This window comes from Bipolaris sorokiniana (genome assembly GCF_000338995.1).
Source record: "Bipolaris sorokiniana ND90Pr unplaced genomic scaffold COCSAscaffold_1, whole genome shotgun sequence".
Taxonomy (NCBI): domain Eukaryota; kingdom Fungi; phylum Ascomycota; class Dothideomycetes; order Pleosporales; family Pleosporaceae; genus Bipolaris; species Bipolaris sorokiniana.
The window spans coordinates 2,275,952-2,290,787 of NW_006911895.1; the positions used below are offsets into that span (position 1 = coordinate 2,275,952).

Below are 14,836 nucleotides of genomic sequence, written 5' to 3' on the forward strand. Positions count from 1 at the left end.
TTTGAGTATTCAATACAAGATGAAGGGTTTTGTCTTGTCTCTCGTCTTTGCTGCCACAGCGGCCGCGCTTCCTGGCGCATCGTTCAGGACGGCTGGCAAACTGCCCGCTATCAAGAGTACGTTCTTATGCTTTCATATTGCAATTGAGATTCACGTTTCCTAACACTCCACCAGGAAACCCCCTTCGCCGTGCCAGCCAGATAATTCCCGTCGTTGTTGGAGGTCCCCAAGACACGTTTGTTCCCAATTCCATCACTGCCGCCGTAGGCGACGTTGTGCAATTCCAATTCTCAAACGGCAACCACACCGTCACGCAGTCTACCGCCGACACCGCATGCACGCCCATGGATGGCGGCATCCACAGCGGCCACATTCCCTTTGAAGACGGTCAGACCGAAGTCGGCACTTTCAACATGCCCATTACGAGCACTGAGCCCATGTTCTTGTACTGTGCAACAGGCCCGCATTGCCAGCTCGGTCAGGTTATGATGATTAACCCGGCGAATGCGACGCAGTTGGCCGAATATACGAAGAAGAGCCAGCAGAGCAGTGCTAGTGTTGATGGTACGAATGTTGTGGGTGGAACGCCGGGCAAGTTGGCTTTGGAGGCTGCTGCGTAAGTTGAAAACTCTCCGCCATATGGTCTTTTTCTGAGCTGAAACTGATTTGTTTTTTTGTACAGTTTTGTACCTGCTCCCCCTGAAGAGGGCGCTGGTGGTCCACCTCCTGCTGAGGCACCACCCGCCGCTGAGGCACCACCCGCCGCTGAGGCACCACCCGCCGCTGAAGCACCACCCGCCGCTGAAGCACCACCAGCAGAGGCACCTGCTGCCGAAGCACCACCTGCTGAGGCTCCCGCAGCAGAGACTCCTGCAGCAGAGACACCAGCAGCAGAAGCGCCCGCAGCTGAGACTCCCGCAGTAGCAGCCCCAGCTACAATTGTAGTTCATCCCGCCAAAAGGGGTTTTCCTAGCCGCATGAACTAAGCATCTGAAAGGACCAAGGTAGAACAGGGGATATCAAACATGGAATGCAGAAGCGAGTAAGCTTGTAGGCAAGCTGGGGGTTGAGAGAAATTTTCAGTATACGTATATATTTGTGCGAGAAATAAAATATTGGACAACATCGAGCATTTCTTCGCGTGATGTATTTTAATCTGTGAAATAATGTAGTCTACATCAGTAAAATAGGGGTGTCAATTTCTTGATAGATAGACATCGAAGAACTAAGAAGTCATGAAAAGAGAAAGAGGAACGGTATGGAGAGAGTATAGATATGCCGTGTGTATCAATTACATACTCTCCAGCAACAACAAGTCGTCTAGTACTACACAACTCGTAACATGAAATCGTCTACTCTAGCAACACCCCAGAACCAACTATTCGAGAAAGAAAAAATGTCTAATCATCTTTCTCCTCAGCCTTCTTCTTCTGCTCGGCCTCTTCCTCTTCATCGTCCTCATCATCCTCGTCAGTCTCCTCACTAGCCCCATTCTTCTCCCCACCATCCTTCGTCCTAATTGCAATATCTACCTCCCGTTTCTCGGTCGGCGGCACAGGGCTCTTCGCCGCAGCCCTTTCATCCTTACTTGGCCTCGGGCGCGCCGGCTTGCCCGCCTCTTCGGGGAACAGCTCAGCGAAGAAGTTTGGCTGGAAGCGATTGATGCGTTTCCACGTCTCATGCCAGAGTTCCTCGCGGTCTGGGTTTTCGTCGGGTGGAGCAAGGTAGCCTCCGCTGCTCAGGACAAGGAGCATGTTCTTGAGGTTCTCGGCTACGGCTTCTTCCATGTCGCCTTGGCCGCTGTTGCCTAGGCGGTCCATGATGCTGACAATGGTAATCCAAAGTTCTTCGAACAGACCTTTTTCTCCTTTCTCGCCTAGGCCGTCCAGAAGGACTAGGTAGTGCAGGAAAACTTTGCTGAGGAGGGTGGCTGCGCGGACACGCGTTTCGCTCATACCGAGAGGATCGGATTGGTACACTTCTGGTTTGAGGAGTTGAGTGATGAGTGGGATGAGCACCTCGCTGAAGATGGAGGTCCATTCCTTGTGGTCAGAAGAGGCAAGATCAGCAGATAGGAGAGTGCGCTGGAGTGAGACAAAAGCTTGTTGACGGATGGAACGACAAGGGTTCAGACATTGATGCGCGAGCGTCTTCAAAATAGGAGACCAGTATGCTGTCCATGCTGCGAGGTCATTAACATCCATGTGTGTAAATTTAGATCAATCAATTTACCTTTGGTAGTCTCGAGATGAGACTGTTCGATGAAGTTCGGTACTCGGCTGGACAACTGGAAGACGATGCTCATAGCAGTACTGCCTCGTATGACAATCTCACTGTTCTCCGGCTTTTTGGGCTTCTGTCCCTTGTTGCGCCGCACTGCTTGGTCATACAGCTGCTCCTCCCGTGCGCCCACTTGAGCAGCGGTTGCAAATTCATTGAGAAGCGCAATTGCAGCTTCGTAGTTGTCTGCAGTAATGCCTGGCTGTGGCGATGTAGCTAGGTCCTCCACAAGTAAAAAGACATCTCCAGCAGCATCAGGCACATTAGCTAACCTGTTCAGAATGGTCCAGAAGTCTGGTGAGCCTGCAAGCTCACTGCGGAGTGCATTGGGTCCCTTGCAGCAATCGCTCAAGCCCTTGAGGATCGGTTGTGCACACTCCTGCAGCAGTGAATCGTTGAAGCTCGAGAAAGTGTGCATAAGAACTGGCGCCCGAATGAAATCGTAGTCCTAATCATATTAGAAGACTCAAAATATTTTGCATATCGATACTCACATTGCTAGCCTTGAGCAGGCTCAGGAGGTAGTATGATGACCGGGCGACTACCACATAATGATGCTTAGTAGCATCTCGAATGACTGACGCCAGCGCATCGATCACATCTTTTGCAAGGTCTTTGACAGTCTCTTCGTCACGTAGGGCCAACACAGTGGCCAGCTCAAGAACAAAGACCAAGCTGGGGTCATAGAGGGGACCCTTGCCTTTCTGCCGAGGACCAGGTGTTCGTGGACTTGCACCTGGAATTTCAGGCTTCACCACAATGACGGTTGGCGACCCATCTTCGGGTAGGTGCCGAAGTAATGAATCAAGTAGCGACCTGAGAGAATCTATGGGTAGCTGACTAATGTTTGCAAGGATATCTTCGAAATGGCACTCCTTCACAGTGTCTACAGTGCAAAGTGTGTACTCTATCTCCTGGTCCGATGGCTCTGGCGGCTCATCATTAGCGAAGCTGGAAACATAAGATGTCAAGGCTGAGAATATTCCAGTATCGGCGGGACGCTCAGCACGGTCAATGACTTGGGCTGGGTTCTGGAGGGGTATCGGTGCTAAGGCGAGGGTTTTCTGGAAGGAAAGGAAGTAGGGTGGTATCAGCGAGTTGACGAAGAGGTTGACCATGATGCGAATAAGCTATCGATGTTAGCGACATCCTGATTGCACAAACATGAGACTTACATGTTCCCATCCTCCTCTTATCGATGCTTCATTGCCTTTGATGACCTGGAACAGCACGACGGTTGCTAGTTGCGCTCGGGCATCGCGACCAAAACGGACAGCAGTCTCGCTGACCATGACGCTCTTCTTGTCGGCCTGAACCTCAGTGTTCAATGAAGTGCTCGGGGGCACATCAGGCGCCAATGTGCTTATGTACGAAAGGCACGAGATGATGCGGTCCAAAGCATCAGTAAGCCCGTATTTCGCTGCAATCTGAGCGCATTGGTCGAAGCCTTGCACAACGCGTGAGAAAACAGCGTCGTCTGTAGCGGACATGAAGACATATGCCAGTGTTGCAACAATGGGTTTCCAAGTAGCAGCAAACATGTCTGCATCGAAAATGTTGGTTTCACATATGACAATATCTGATGTTGACTGGCACTTGACAAGTAGCTCTTTCCACGCATGCTCGTAGGCGTTTCGGTCGCTATGCTCCTCAGGCAGGATGATTTCACGGTTCTTGATAGACTCGTAGATTTTCTCCAAGAACTCTGCGTCAAAGTCCTTTCCGTCGTTGACACCCCGTACATTTCTCCTGAAGTCTTCCAGTTGCATTCGCTTTTGCTTCATGTTGGGATTGTGCTGGTCGGTATTCAACATGATGACTGCGTATGTGAGAATGTAGATAGCATCGCCGTTGACAATGCCTTCAGGCTTTGCCATTTTGAAGTACTTTTCCGAGAACTCTGTGAGAATTCTCTCAATCAGTGCAGATTCTCCAGGAAGACGGAAAGCATGTAGAAGTTGGCGGAGCGCTTCATCAATGCGCTGCCCAGTGAAGTCGAACAAGTCGATAAAGGCGCTAAGTATCGCTTCATTTCCTTTTTTCGAGATAAACTCTCCGAGAATTTTCTTATCAACTCTTGTTGTGCCTTTGACAAATTCAGCGATGCATTTGGGATCATCAGGGTCGGATATAACGCCTTGTGACGCTAGGTACGCGATGCCAGCTTTGGGCTTCTCGTTGAATTTGGTTGCACCCTTAATGATGACAGCTTTGCGTGCTCGTTGCTCACGAAGTGATTTGACACTGGGGCAACCTTCCGTTACTGGTTCATCGTCCAAACGATCGGCCATGGATTGCACAAAGCCGAGGAGGGCATCCAAGCAGAGAGGAGGTACATTGACAGTACTCCAGGTTGCGGAGTCTGGGAAGGCGTTCCGCGAGAGAAGTCCCACAATGTCCATACAGACATCACCACGGTCAATCTCGCAGTCATAGTTAACAAACAGCTCTGCCATGTATGACGATATTCGAACTAAGCCACCCAGGTTCTCTACCATGGCTTCTCGGGCATCGGGTTTTCGGACGCCTCCCTCCAAACCCAGCTTTTGTCGATCTTTAACAGGTACTGGGGTCGAACGGCCACTGGAGCTGTTTTGTTGAGGCGGTTGCTTTATGAGACTCGGCGCCTGTGGGACACCTTCGTATAATGAAGGTTCAATACCGGGCTCTACTGGTATCTCCACCCTTGGAAAGAGGCAAGCCACTAGGTAAGAGAGGTAAAGCTCTTGTTGCAGCTTGAGCACATTCCTACATGTTGCCAACAAGGTGCCAGCGACTCTCAACGACTCGTTCAGAATCGCCATGTTGTCCGACCTGACCAGTTGGAAAATGTGCCGACACAGGGTATCCTTGGCCAAGTTTGCAAGACTAGGATGACTTGCGATTGAAGGTCCAGCAACTTCGAGTGCGACATCTACAATGCGCAACGCCATGACACGCATGGTATCGGTATGCTGTCGGTCGTGCGGGTCTAGTAGATCGACCAGTACTCGAAACAGTTCTCTTATAGACGGCAATGAGTATGGCTTGATCTCGACAGCAGACTTGGGCTCCCCGTCTGCAGCTGTCGCAGGGAGATCCAGAGTACTACTCGCTGGATTTGCGGTACTCTCGTTATCTTCTTGACCCTTATCGGGGTCGCTCGAAAGCTGTAGTGCTTCAACCTTGTGCTGTGCAGCATCGCCTCCACCATCTGCTGTTGGGTCCATCCGTAGACCGTCCTGCTCGTCTTTGCCTTCGAGCACTTCGTCCATGGCTTGCAGTTCATCTGGCGACTCAACCTCGAGGGTCTTCAATCTCCTGAATATAACCTGACACATGGAAACCATGGCCACCTCGGCGGATCGTCGCAGCACCTCGGAGAGTCGTGCCTGACAGCACATGCTCAAGCCCGTTTCCATCATCTCGCATACGCTCTCGTCGCCGAGTACCTCTCCCCCACGGCCCGATATCATAACTTCCATCAGCCTGAGGATGCGAAGCAAGACGATTTCGTCCGCTGCAGAGTCCGTGGCTTCGAAACGGCAGTGTGTAATGGCAGAAGAAAGCTGCTGCATAGCTTCTGGTAGGCGTGGAGAATCGTGACCAATGATACCATACGACAGAAACTTGGTAATGGCAATCAAGGCGAGTGAGGTAATGGGCGCAGAGGTGGAAGACGAACGGATAACTTGTAGGAAGGGGTGAAGCATAGAAGGCGTATCGAATGTCCGGATATCTGATGTAGTAGCATTAGCACAGCTCTAGAATAGAACCCATTGCGAATGATTTTTCCTACTTTTACAGCCCTTGAGATCATTCCTTAGGCGCGCAAATGCAGACATGAGGGGGTTGTCTTGCATGCTTTTGCCCTTCTTCCCCCGCAATCCCCATCTGCTCGGAACAGCCTCCTCTTGCTCTCCTGCGCTCACAATGCCCTGTCCTGTTCGATCGCGCCGCTGTACGGTTGGAGCCTTGTTCGAGGAGCTCCCCAATATAGCCGCGACTGACGAATGCGCCCAGCGGGCATGCTTTCGCATCGCCGACGTGACGGTGATACATTCTGTCACGACGAGAGCTACTGGGTTGACTGCGACGGTAATGGGGCGGGGGTCCAGGCTTGCGACCGTCTCTTGGAGGGTTGACGCGCCATTGTCGTCGCCGTCGTTGCTCGACATGGTGCCGGAAAGCTGGTGTGTAGTTGCGTAAGTGGTGGGGAAAGTATTGCGCGCGACACGGTGTCGTTATACTGGCGGGCACATGGACAACTATATGCTACGTTCAGTCGATTGGAAAGATGACACGCATTCTTCCAACTCTTTGCTGTTGCCTGAAAAAAGATAGACGTATTCCAAGTCTCTCGAGTGCAATTAGGAGTCGTCTACTGACAATGTGTCCGTAAGTACTAGGCAACTAGCAAATGATCTCTTTGGTGATCTGGCGGATTAGCTCTAGTACGCAGCGGAGTTTCGGAGGTGCTGAGACGCAACGCTGATCGTGCCAGGGTTCCTAATCAAACATCCTACGTAGGGCCAAGCACCACCAGAACAAATACCAGTTGGAGACCACACAAGACCAACTCAAGATAGTGTCATATATTATTACAGATGAATACGTCGCCAAATCTACTGCTGAGGCCTCCGGCGCCTTGTGATGCAATAATTGCTGTCTAATATATGCAACCCTTCAAACTGGTTGTCTAACGCCCGCCACAAGAGAAAGCGACAAGCTCTGATTCCTACAAGCAAATCCAGCTCAACATTGACATACTACATGCTGGTGTTATTGGGTCCCAGCCAAAGCATGCAGTGAGTTGAGAGAAACCAACGTTCCAGATGCGCGCTCCCAGTCTACCCAAGTCGTTACTGTCGTTGCCGTACTCGCGCATCCCCACTGCATGCACGAAGCTGCATCAAAAAAAGAAGTCCAAGTCTTGTAGCCCCTCACATTATTTGTGTACTGTAGGTTATGCCTTGCCCTCCTTCTTCTCGGTCAGCTTCTCTTCTTTGGCTTCTTCCTTCTTTTTCTCCTCCAGCTGCTTGTCCTTCTGCTCCCCTTCCTTGGCCTCGCTCTTTGATTTTTGAATCAGTTCCTGAACTGCGGCCTTCTCCTTCTCCCAGTCGCCCTTCTTTTCGTCAAAAGACTCTTTGATCTTAGCTTCCTTGGCCTTCTTGGCCTCTTCTTCGGCCTCCTTCGCCTTGCGTTCCTTTTCCATTTCCTCCATATGCCGAATGTCGTCGACGCTAGGCTCGTAAAGATGCCAGATGGTATAGTGGGGCAGACCGACGACTGAGAACTTCATGCGCTTGGCCATCTGCAATATATTAGCTTCATGGCGCGAGAAGAGGTCGAATGTCTTACCTTGCCGAACCCTTCTGTCTCGGCGTGCTTCTCAAAACTGAATGCGGGGAAGTGGCAACCGGCGCGGAAGACCTTGGCTTTTGCAAGAATGCTGACACCACCGACACCGTCAATTTCCATTTCCATGTCCGGGTCACCATAGGGGTCGCGAAGGTATGCCAAATGCGGGCGCCAGGTCGCGTACTCTGCGTAACCCTCTACAATGACGGCGTCCTCGTCGAGCGTATCCGCAAGAGCAAGCGCAGTCTCGGACTCTTGCCACGAGTTTAGATCGTATGGTTGTTCCCCGCCAAGCCAGTCTGGGAGCGGTCGCCAGACATCTAAACGGCATGTTAGCAATGAATACCTCTGCTACGTGAGCTGAAACATACTGGGCACAATAACGTCTTTGTTATGGCGCATGAGATCCTCCAAGATGGTGAACGGAGCAGTCTCAACATCCACGTCTCTCCAGTATACCCAGCTGTGTGTAGGCCGTAAAGCAGCACTCAAGAGCCAGTTGCGGGCTTGCGCCATTGACTTTCGGCGGCTAGCCTGTGCAGCGAAACCGTGTCGACTCTCAACATCTTGGTTGACCTTTTGTCCAAAGTCCTTTTCCATGATCGAAATCTCTCCGAATTGTTGCTTTGGGTCCGGGTCGGCCTGCAACTCCTTCAACTTTTCTGTCAGGAGTGAGATTGTATTGTCCTTGGAATCTCCAACCAGGAATGCCAGGTCAATGAGGTTGTGTGGGTATGTGAGGTTCTTGAGGTGGCTGAAGAACATGGGCAGATGTGGGGATGCGTCTCGTAATGGAGCGCAGAGAAGTATCCGCTCCTCCCTCTCCCATCCCCTTGCGGTGCCCTGGACATTGTTCAAGTCGTAGTATCGTACCGTCTCGAGTTGCGAATCGTCGCTCGAAGTGATGAGGCTCAGGGGTCCAGAGCCCAAATTTGGTCGCAGGTTGGGAAAAAAGAAGAATAGCGCTGTAAAGAAAAGCGAGCCCACAAGCAGCAGACGCTGTATCAGCGTCCTTCGCCGTCTTAGGGCAGGCTGTGACCGCGGCTGGAATCTAGAAACACAATCAAAGTCAGGACGTTGTGTGGCCAGAGTCGTGGGGGTAAAGGAGGTACGATGCAGCGGTAGTGCGCTAGGATTGCGCTGTGCATTGCGGTGTATAGACGTACTTGTGAGGCTGTATGGAAAAGGTGCCTCCCCCTTGGGAGGGGTATGCCCCGTTGGAAAACGCATGGCGATGCATTTTCCCTTTTGACGTTGAGTATGAAGGAAGCATTCGTGGAAGACGGGCACCAGATAGTATGGATCGGTCCCTTTGAAACCCTGGTCAGCTAAGACCTCCCAGACTACACGGCTGCGCCACGGAACAATGATGCTCTGTTCTCCCCTATCCTGTCAGGGGAGAGGTGTAGTCGGCCGTGGTGATTGCAGCGAGAGGAGAGTGGGTTGTTGGATCAATCGAGGGCTCGCGCGTCTTTGGTATCCTCTGGTAAGTCTTGGCTGAGGATCAACTCGCCAAGGCCACGTTATAGTTTAATTGTACTAATGTCGATGGTCCGCAGCAGCTGACAGTAATCGCACCAAACTATCAATTCGATGCGCGTGCCCGGCGAGATGCTAGATGTTTTGTTCGCTGCGTTTCGGACACTTTGCAACTGTTCGGGGGCGTGAAGCTAAGCCAAGCTGACTAGTATGGCCGTTTCAGAGCAATGATACGCAGGCGTACGTATTCGCCGGAAATTCAGCGGAGAAGACACGGCATGGCATTCTGCACAGCACCCTGCCTCACCATCCATGCAGCCCTCACTGTGAGGCAGCCCGTCATGCCTGTACCGTGTACTTAATTGCCGTGACCAATGGGAACTTTATTGTTACCACCAGCGCGCTCACGGTGTGTTCTCGAAGGCGATTACATATGGCAGCCACAGGCGTGTCCCTGATGAACAAAACACTAATACAAAGAGGAGTATCTAATCTGGGCAAGTGTGAATCGTAGGATTTGCAACTATCTAACTGCATCTATTCAAGCTACCGACGCCCCCCAGCATGCCACCATTCCACCCTCGGTGCTACTCGCGAACCAGACTTGCGAAGCTGTGGGTGTTATTACAAAAAGTGATCTGAGCGCTGTTAGCAGTGCTCAAGCTGTAATTTCGCAAAACCTTCAGAGTATGCAATATGCTCAGACAGCCGTGTTTAATCATCCCCTATCACCTGGCCTCTGGTTGCGGCAGCCCAAGACGGATTGCCACAACTTTCAGCACGAAGACCACAATTACGCAGCGCTGGACGAGCCAACATTGCAACTCCACAACCCGTCATCCCAGCCGAAGCTAGTAGGGTGCGGGAGGGTGACCCGGCAACAGATGTCATTGAATGGATAGACTAGTTTTCTTCCTGGCGAAAGAAGAGAAGGGTGAAGTGCTTACCACTGAGGGAGTGCAAGATATAAGCTATGCTGTAGTCTGCTTGAAACGTCAGCAACGTCCGTGAGAAGCATTGGTTGAACAAGATAGAAATCAAGTTATATCAGACAAAGGTAAGCGGTATATAACTTCCACATTGTAGTTCGGAAGCAGAACTGAAATAATACGTTCATCACAAAAAAAAGACTGGAGGGGTGCAGAGCTCGACTTACCAAATGTTAATGCCTGGCCTTCCTGGCTACACCAGGTCAAGGCAGTGAGAATGTGCCCACAGGCAGTGTCACAGTGTGTCCAGACAACCCACCTCTCGTGTTGGATGGCGAAGACCTCCAGTGACGCATGCCAGAATAGCAGCTTGTGCTCAGCGAAGGCCTTAAAATCCCATTGGCTCCGTGCTCATATCCGTATGTGCAGACCTTCCTAGGAGAATGCGACAGCGGCAGCTCAGGTGATTTGCCAGCATATTGTCAATACATGCATCCAAGTGACCGGGCACCGTTGTGAGATGTGATTGCTATCGCATCTGAATTGAGTCAGCCAAAGTCGCAAAGCCTGCCGTGAAACCAAAAAGCTGATAAAGACGAGATCAGAGGGTGGTGCATGTGTTCAAAGCTCATTTGAGATCACAAGAACGTATTTCAAGGGTATCAATCATGGAAGATCGGATAGGAAGGAAATGTGGTGGTAACGTACCTCGAATGCTGAAGTGTGGTAAGGAAAGAAAGTTGGCCCGGACGCGAAGGAAAATTGAGCTTGAGGAACGAACTCTTGGCGGATCTGCAGCTTAGTCATGCATAATTTGCGCGTCTACCGCCATGAGATCATCCACATTTCTACCAGCACAAACATCTTCTCCCACACAATGGCTATGAATATTGACAGACGGAGAAACAATGCACCTAGTGGTGGAACAAGTGCTCCCGTATTTGCGCGCACTATCAGGGAGCCGCAATATGTCGAAAAGTTGAGACCGACAAGATCAAGAGGCCCAAATGAGCTTCGCAGGATCTGTGAGTTGCTAGGTTTACCTATCGGCGCTTCTGCAAGCACCTTGTTCGCTCGATCAGGACGTCATTGCTTAGGTCAAACTGTCTACAAGCTTTGCACAGCTCCAGGATGCGCTGATTATCCGTATTCTGTCTGCTAACACTCAAATGTAGTCCTCCAAACATCCATCATACCCTCTGCGTCCGGCTCCGCTTACCTCGAGATACCGTCGTCTTCAGTTGCAAACAGTTCTAGCCTCATCGCACCAACCTCATCGCTTAAGATAACGGCCTCAATACAAGGTCCAAAGCCCCTCCCTCGCAGCGCGCCCTTTAGTCCGTCGCTTCTCCTTACGACTACTGTGAAATTTGCACCGTTTGCAACACGGCATAGGCGGGGTTATCTACGCGACGCAACAGAACGTGACCTGGGCGTGCATCTGGAGACAGCACTACGAGGCGTCATCATTGGCGAAAGATGGCCCAAGAGTGGCGTGGAAGTTGTGGTCACAATTCTTGAGGGCGATGAAGACGGCTGGTGGGGTGATTTGGCAAGCGGGGGAAGCGCGACAGGAAGCGGGTGGGGTCTCTTGAATGTTTTAGCAGGCTGCATCACAGTTGCCAGTGCTGCTATAACAGACGCGGGGATTGATTGTGTGGATGTAGTATGTGGAGGTGTGGCCGCCATTGTACGAAACCCGTCGTCAAAAAACGAGCAAGAGCTGGCTAGGATCCTGGACCCATGTCCTGCTGAGCACAAGGAAGTGGTTGCAGCGTGCGTAGTGGGCTACTTGGCTTCAAGAGACGAGATCACGGAGATGTGGATGAAGGGAGACGTTGGGGCAGAGCCAGATGCGCTCATTGAGGGAGCTACACACGCGGCTGTGGGCAGCCTCGCAGTAGTCAAGGAGGTATTGCTCGAGGCAGTTCAGGCCAAGTTCCAAAAGCAAATTGAAGGCAGCGAGAGCGGCGTGAAGAGGAAGGCACAGGACGTGGACATGAGTGGATGACGAGCGCCTGGGCGTGCTTCGTTGCCAGGTGTGTGAGTGTGCGCCAATAGACCCGTCCAGCAGTTAGCGGAAGCCCTTTTTGCATGAAACTGGATTCCAACGGCCCCAGCAGCCGGTGGACAGGTTTCTCAAAGGTCAAGCGCATGATGCGAACTAAGAAGCTGCACAAGCGTCCCACATGGAGCAATCGACCATTTGAGTGCCATGGCTAGCCCGACCAACAGCAAGGATCCGACAGCGGGGGTCATGAATAGAATTGCGCCGGAATGTGAAATGTTGATGGAAGCGCACTGTTGTGCAGACAGTGCCAGTAGCTCGCAGCCACTGGTAAGCCGATACACAAGAAGACGAGTGGCTGGGGATGGATGGAGAGTGGCGTCACAGTTACTCGGACTTGGTACTAGGGGCGCACGGCTGGCAGGATGCAAGATGCTGCCGACGGCATGGAAAAGCAAGATATAGTGGGGGACTTGAGCCGGGATAGCAAAGCTTCTTCGCGACCCACCCATTCCCATTCCTCCATGGACACTAGCACTAGTATGGCACTTGGACTTTGCACTGACACTGACATTGACACTACCACTGCTGATAATGCCAACGGCCGTGGGTCCTGAGGTCATCCCGCTCCTGCCTCGTCTGGTTGACTTGATTGCCAAGATTAGACCCCAATCGCGCCTTCCGGATACGCGGCGTGATGGATTGCTCCTGCCCGCTTCGCTCGTTGTTGGTGTTGGTCTTGTTTATTGTTGTGGCGGTCGTGATGGTGATGGTGATAGTGAATTGCTTCGAGTTCCATTCAGTCCAGCGCAACCCTCTCTTCTCTCCACTCACTTCCTTGGCCATCCGCCATTTCACGCAAACTGATCGATTCCCCAGGCCCTCTTTTTCTCGTTCCCTCGAATCACAGCACGCTATCCGGCAGGTAATCCGTCTTAGCTGATCCTCTCCCGCCAAGAATACCTGCAACTAGCGTTGGTGCAATATCGATTGCGATACTGCCGCAAACCGGCTATCATAGCATTATAAGACTGGGTCGAGTCGCTGTCTAGTACCTGTCCCACAGGGCTTTGCATCTTTCCTTCCACCATCGTTGCTATTTGACAGTCGTTCGCTGATATGTCTTTTGTAAGTACCTTGCATCAAGAGCATACCACTCATGTTCCCGCTAGTATCCGCATCGCTAATCACTCATGTGCTTAGCTTACTCGCGCAGCTGTAATTCTCCCAGCCCTCTTCTCATATCTTAGCCATGCTGTCAATCCCGTTGAAGTTCGCGGCCGCGACTTCATCGACACTGTTACTGGCGAGCGCCTTATGATAATTGGTGTCGACTACCAGCCCGGAGGACAAGGCGCATATCAACCTTCCAACAAAGAGGATGCCCTGAGCAATTCCGACTTCTGTTTGCGAGATGCAGTCCTCATGCAAAGGCTTGGCGTGAACACGCTTCGTGTCTACAATCTTGATCCCACTCTCGATCACTCCGAGTGTGCCTCCATCTTCAATGCCGCTGGCATTTACATGATGCTCGACGTCAACTCTCCCTTGCCAGGCGAGAGCATCAACCGCGCTGAACCATGGACAAGCTACAACAGCGGCTATCTTAATCGCGCCTTTGGAATCATTGAGAACTTCAAGAACTTCCCAAACACACTTGGCTTCTTCTCCGCCAACGAGGTTATGAACGATTTGTCTACTGCCGAGTTCAACCCACAGTACATCCGTGTAAGTTTGGATATTTTCTACAATTCTCACGTTTGATTGACTGACGCAAACCAGGCAGTTCAACGTGACATGAAAAACTACATCAAAAACCATGTCAACCGTACCATACCTGTCGGTTATTCTGCTGCCGATGTCCGCGAAATTTTGCAAGATACCTGGGCTTACATGCAGTGTGTTCACGACGAGGATGAGTCTTCGTCTGACTTTTTTGGTCTCAACTCTTACAGCTGGTGCAATGGCGACAACATACAAACTTCCGGCTATGAAACCTTGGCCAACATGTTCGCTAATTCTGCCATTCCTGTTTTTGTAAGTCTCATGCTTGGTACAATATTTATAACAATCAGAGAAATCTAACCATCATACAGTTCAGCGAATACGGTTGCAATCGCGTAACCCCTCGTGAGTTTGAAGAGGTCCAGGCTCTCTACGGTGATCAGATGAGAGCTCTCTCCGGTGGCCTTGTATATGAGTACTCTGCCGAAGAGGCAGGCTATGGCCTGGTCGAGATCGAACAAGACGGTTCAATCCGACTTATGCAAGATTTCGATAATCTCCAAAGGCAATTCAACAAGCTCAACATCCAAGCGCTCGAATCAGCAAGTCCTCAGTCTACCAATGTCCAAGCTCCAGAGTGTAGCGACAACCTCATAACCGCGAACGAATTTAGCAAAAACTTCACGATTCCGGCTGTCTGCCCAGGGTGCCAGGATCTCATCAACAACGGAATCAAGAACCCTCAAAACGGGAAGTTGGTCAACGTCGAGGAGACAAACGTCCAGCAGAAGGTCTATGGTAGTGGTGGCCAGCAGGTTCAGAACCTCAAGCTCAACATTGTCTCGGATGGAGCAAACACACCAAACGGCGAGAACACCAGTCCAAGCTCTACCGGTGGGGATAACACCAACCAACCTAGTCAGACTGGTAACGAGGCACGACCTACTGAGACAGGAACAGGGGTAGTTGTGCACCCCAGAGGCAGCAGTATGCTGGCCCTCGTCTCTTTTGTTGTTTGCGCTCTATGCTTGTAAATCTTGAGACTTTTATGATTTCCATGAAGTAAAGACTTTTC

The 14,836-nt window shown here is 51.3% G+C and overlaps 5 protein-coding genes across 5 annotated transcripts; 3 read left to right on the forward strand and 2 right to left on the reverse strand.

Moving 5' to 3' along the window:
• Positions 1-19: 19 nt before the first annotated feature.
• Positions 20-1,054, forward strand: COCSADRAFT_155937 (uncharacterized protein; the record flags this gene model as incomplete). The annotated part of the gene is made up of 4 exons (XM_007696822.1): positions 20-116; positions 175-616; positions 683-941; positions 998-1,054. The coding sequence occupies 4 exons, from the start codon at positions 20-22 to the stop codon at positions 1,052-1,054; spliced, it is 855 nt and encodes a 284-aa protein (XP_007695012.1).
• Positions 1,055-1,254: 200 nt separating this feature from the next.
• COCSADRAFT_131996 (uncharacterized protein) lies at positions 1,255-6,662 on the reverse strand. Its single transcript, XM_007696823.1, has 5 exons — positions 6,059-6,662; positions 3,456-5,998; positions 2,775-3,410; positions 2,233-2,728; positions 1,255-2,182 (listed from the first exon to the last, which is right to left on the reverse strand). Exons 1-5 carry the CDS (start codon positions 6,435-6,437, stop codon positions 1,401-1,403), a joined length of 4,836 nt encoding a protein of 1,611 aa, XP_007695013.1. The 5' UTR covers positions 6,438-6,662; the 3' UTR covers positions 1,255-1,400.
• A 184-nt stretch (positions 6,663-6,846) lies between these two features.
• Positions 6,847-9,170, reverse strand: COCSADRAFT_186613 (glycosyltransferase family 62 protein). Its single transcript, XM_007696824.1, has 4 exons — positions 8,787-9,170; positions 7,992-8,671; positions 7,621-7,940; positions 6,847-7,573 (listed from the first exon to the last, which is right to left on the reverse strand). Exons 1-4 carry the CDS (start codon positions 8,891-8,893, stop codon positions 7,226-7,228), a joined length of 1,455 nt encoding a protein of 484 aa, XP_007695014.1. The 5' UTR covers positions 8,894-9,170; the 3' UTR covers positions 6,847-7,225.
• A 1,735-nt stretch (positions 9,171-10,905) lies between these two features.
• COCSADRAFT_78204 (uncharacterized protein) lies at positions 10,906-12,039 on the forward strand (the record flags this gene model as incomplete). Its single annotated transcript, XM_007696825.1, has 2 exons — positions 10,906-11,053; positions 11,204-12,039. The coding sequence occupies 2 exons, from the start codon at positions 10,906-10,908 to the stop codon at positions 12,037-12,039; spliced, it is 984 nt and encodes a 327-aa protein (XP_007695015.1).
• Positions 12,040-13,155: 1,116 nt separating this feature from the next.
• Positions 13,156-14,795, forward strand: COCSADRAFT_155941 (glycoside hydrolase family 72 protein; the record flags this gene model as incomplete). The annotated part of the gene is made up of 4 exons (XM_007696826.1): positions 13,156-13,164; positions 13,240-13,764; positions 13,819-14,073; positions 14,133-14,795. The coding sequence occupies 4 exons, from the start codon at positions 13,156-13,158 to the stop codon at positions 14,793-14,795; spliced, it is 1,452 nt and encodes a 483-aa protein (XP_007695016.1).
• Between the last annotated feature and the right edge of the window lie 41 nt (positions 14,796-14,836).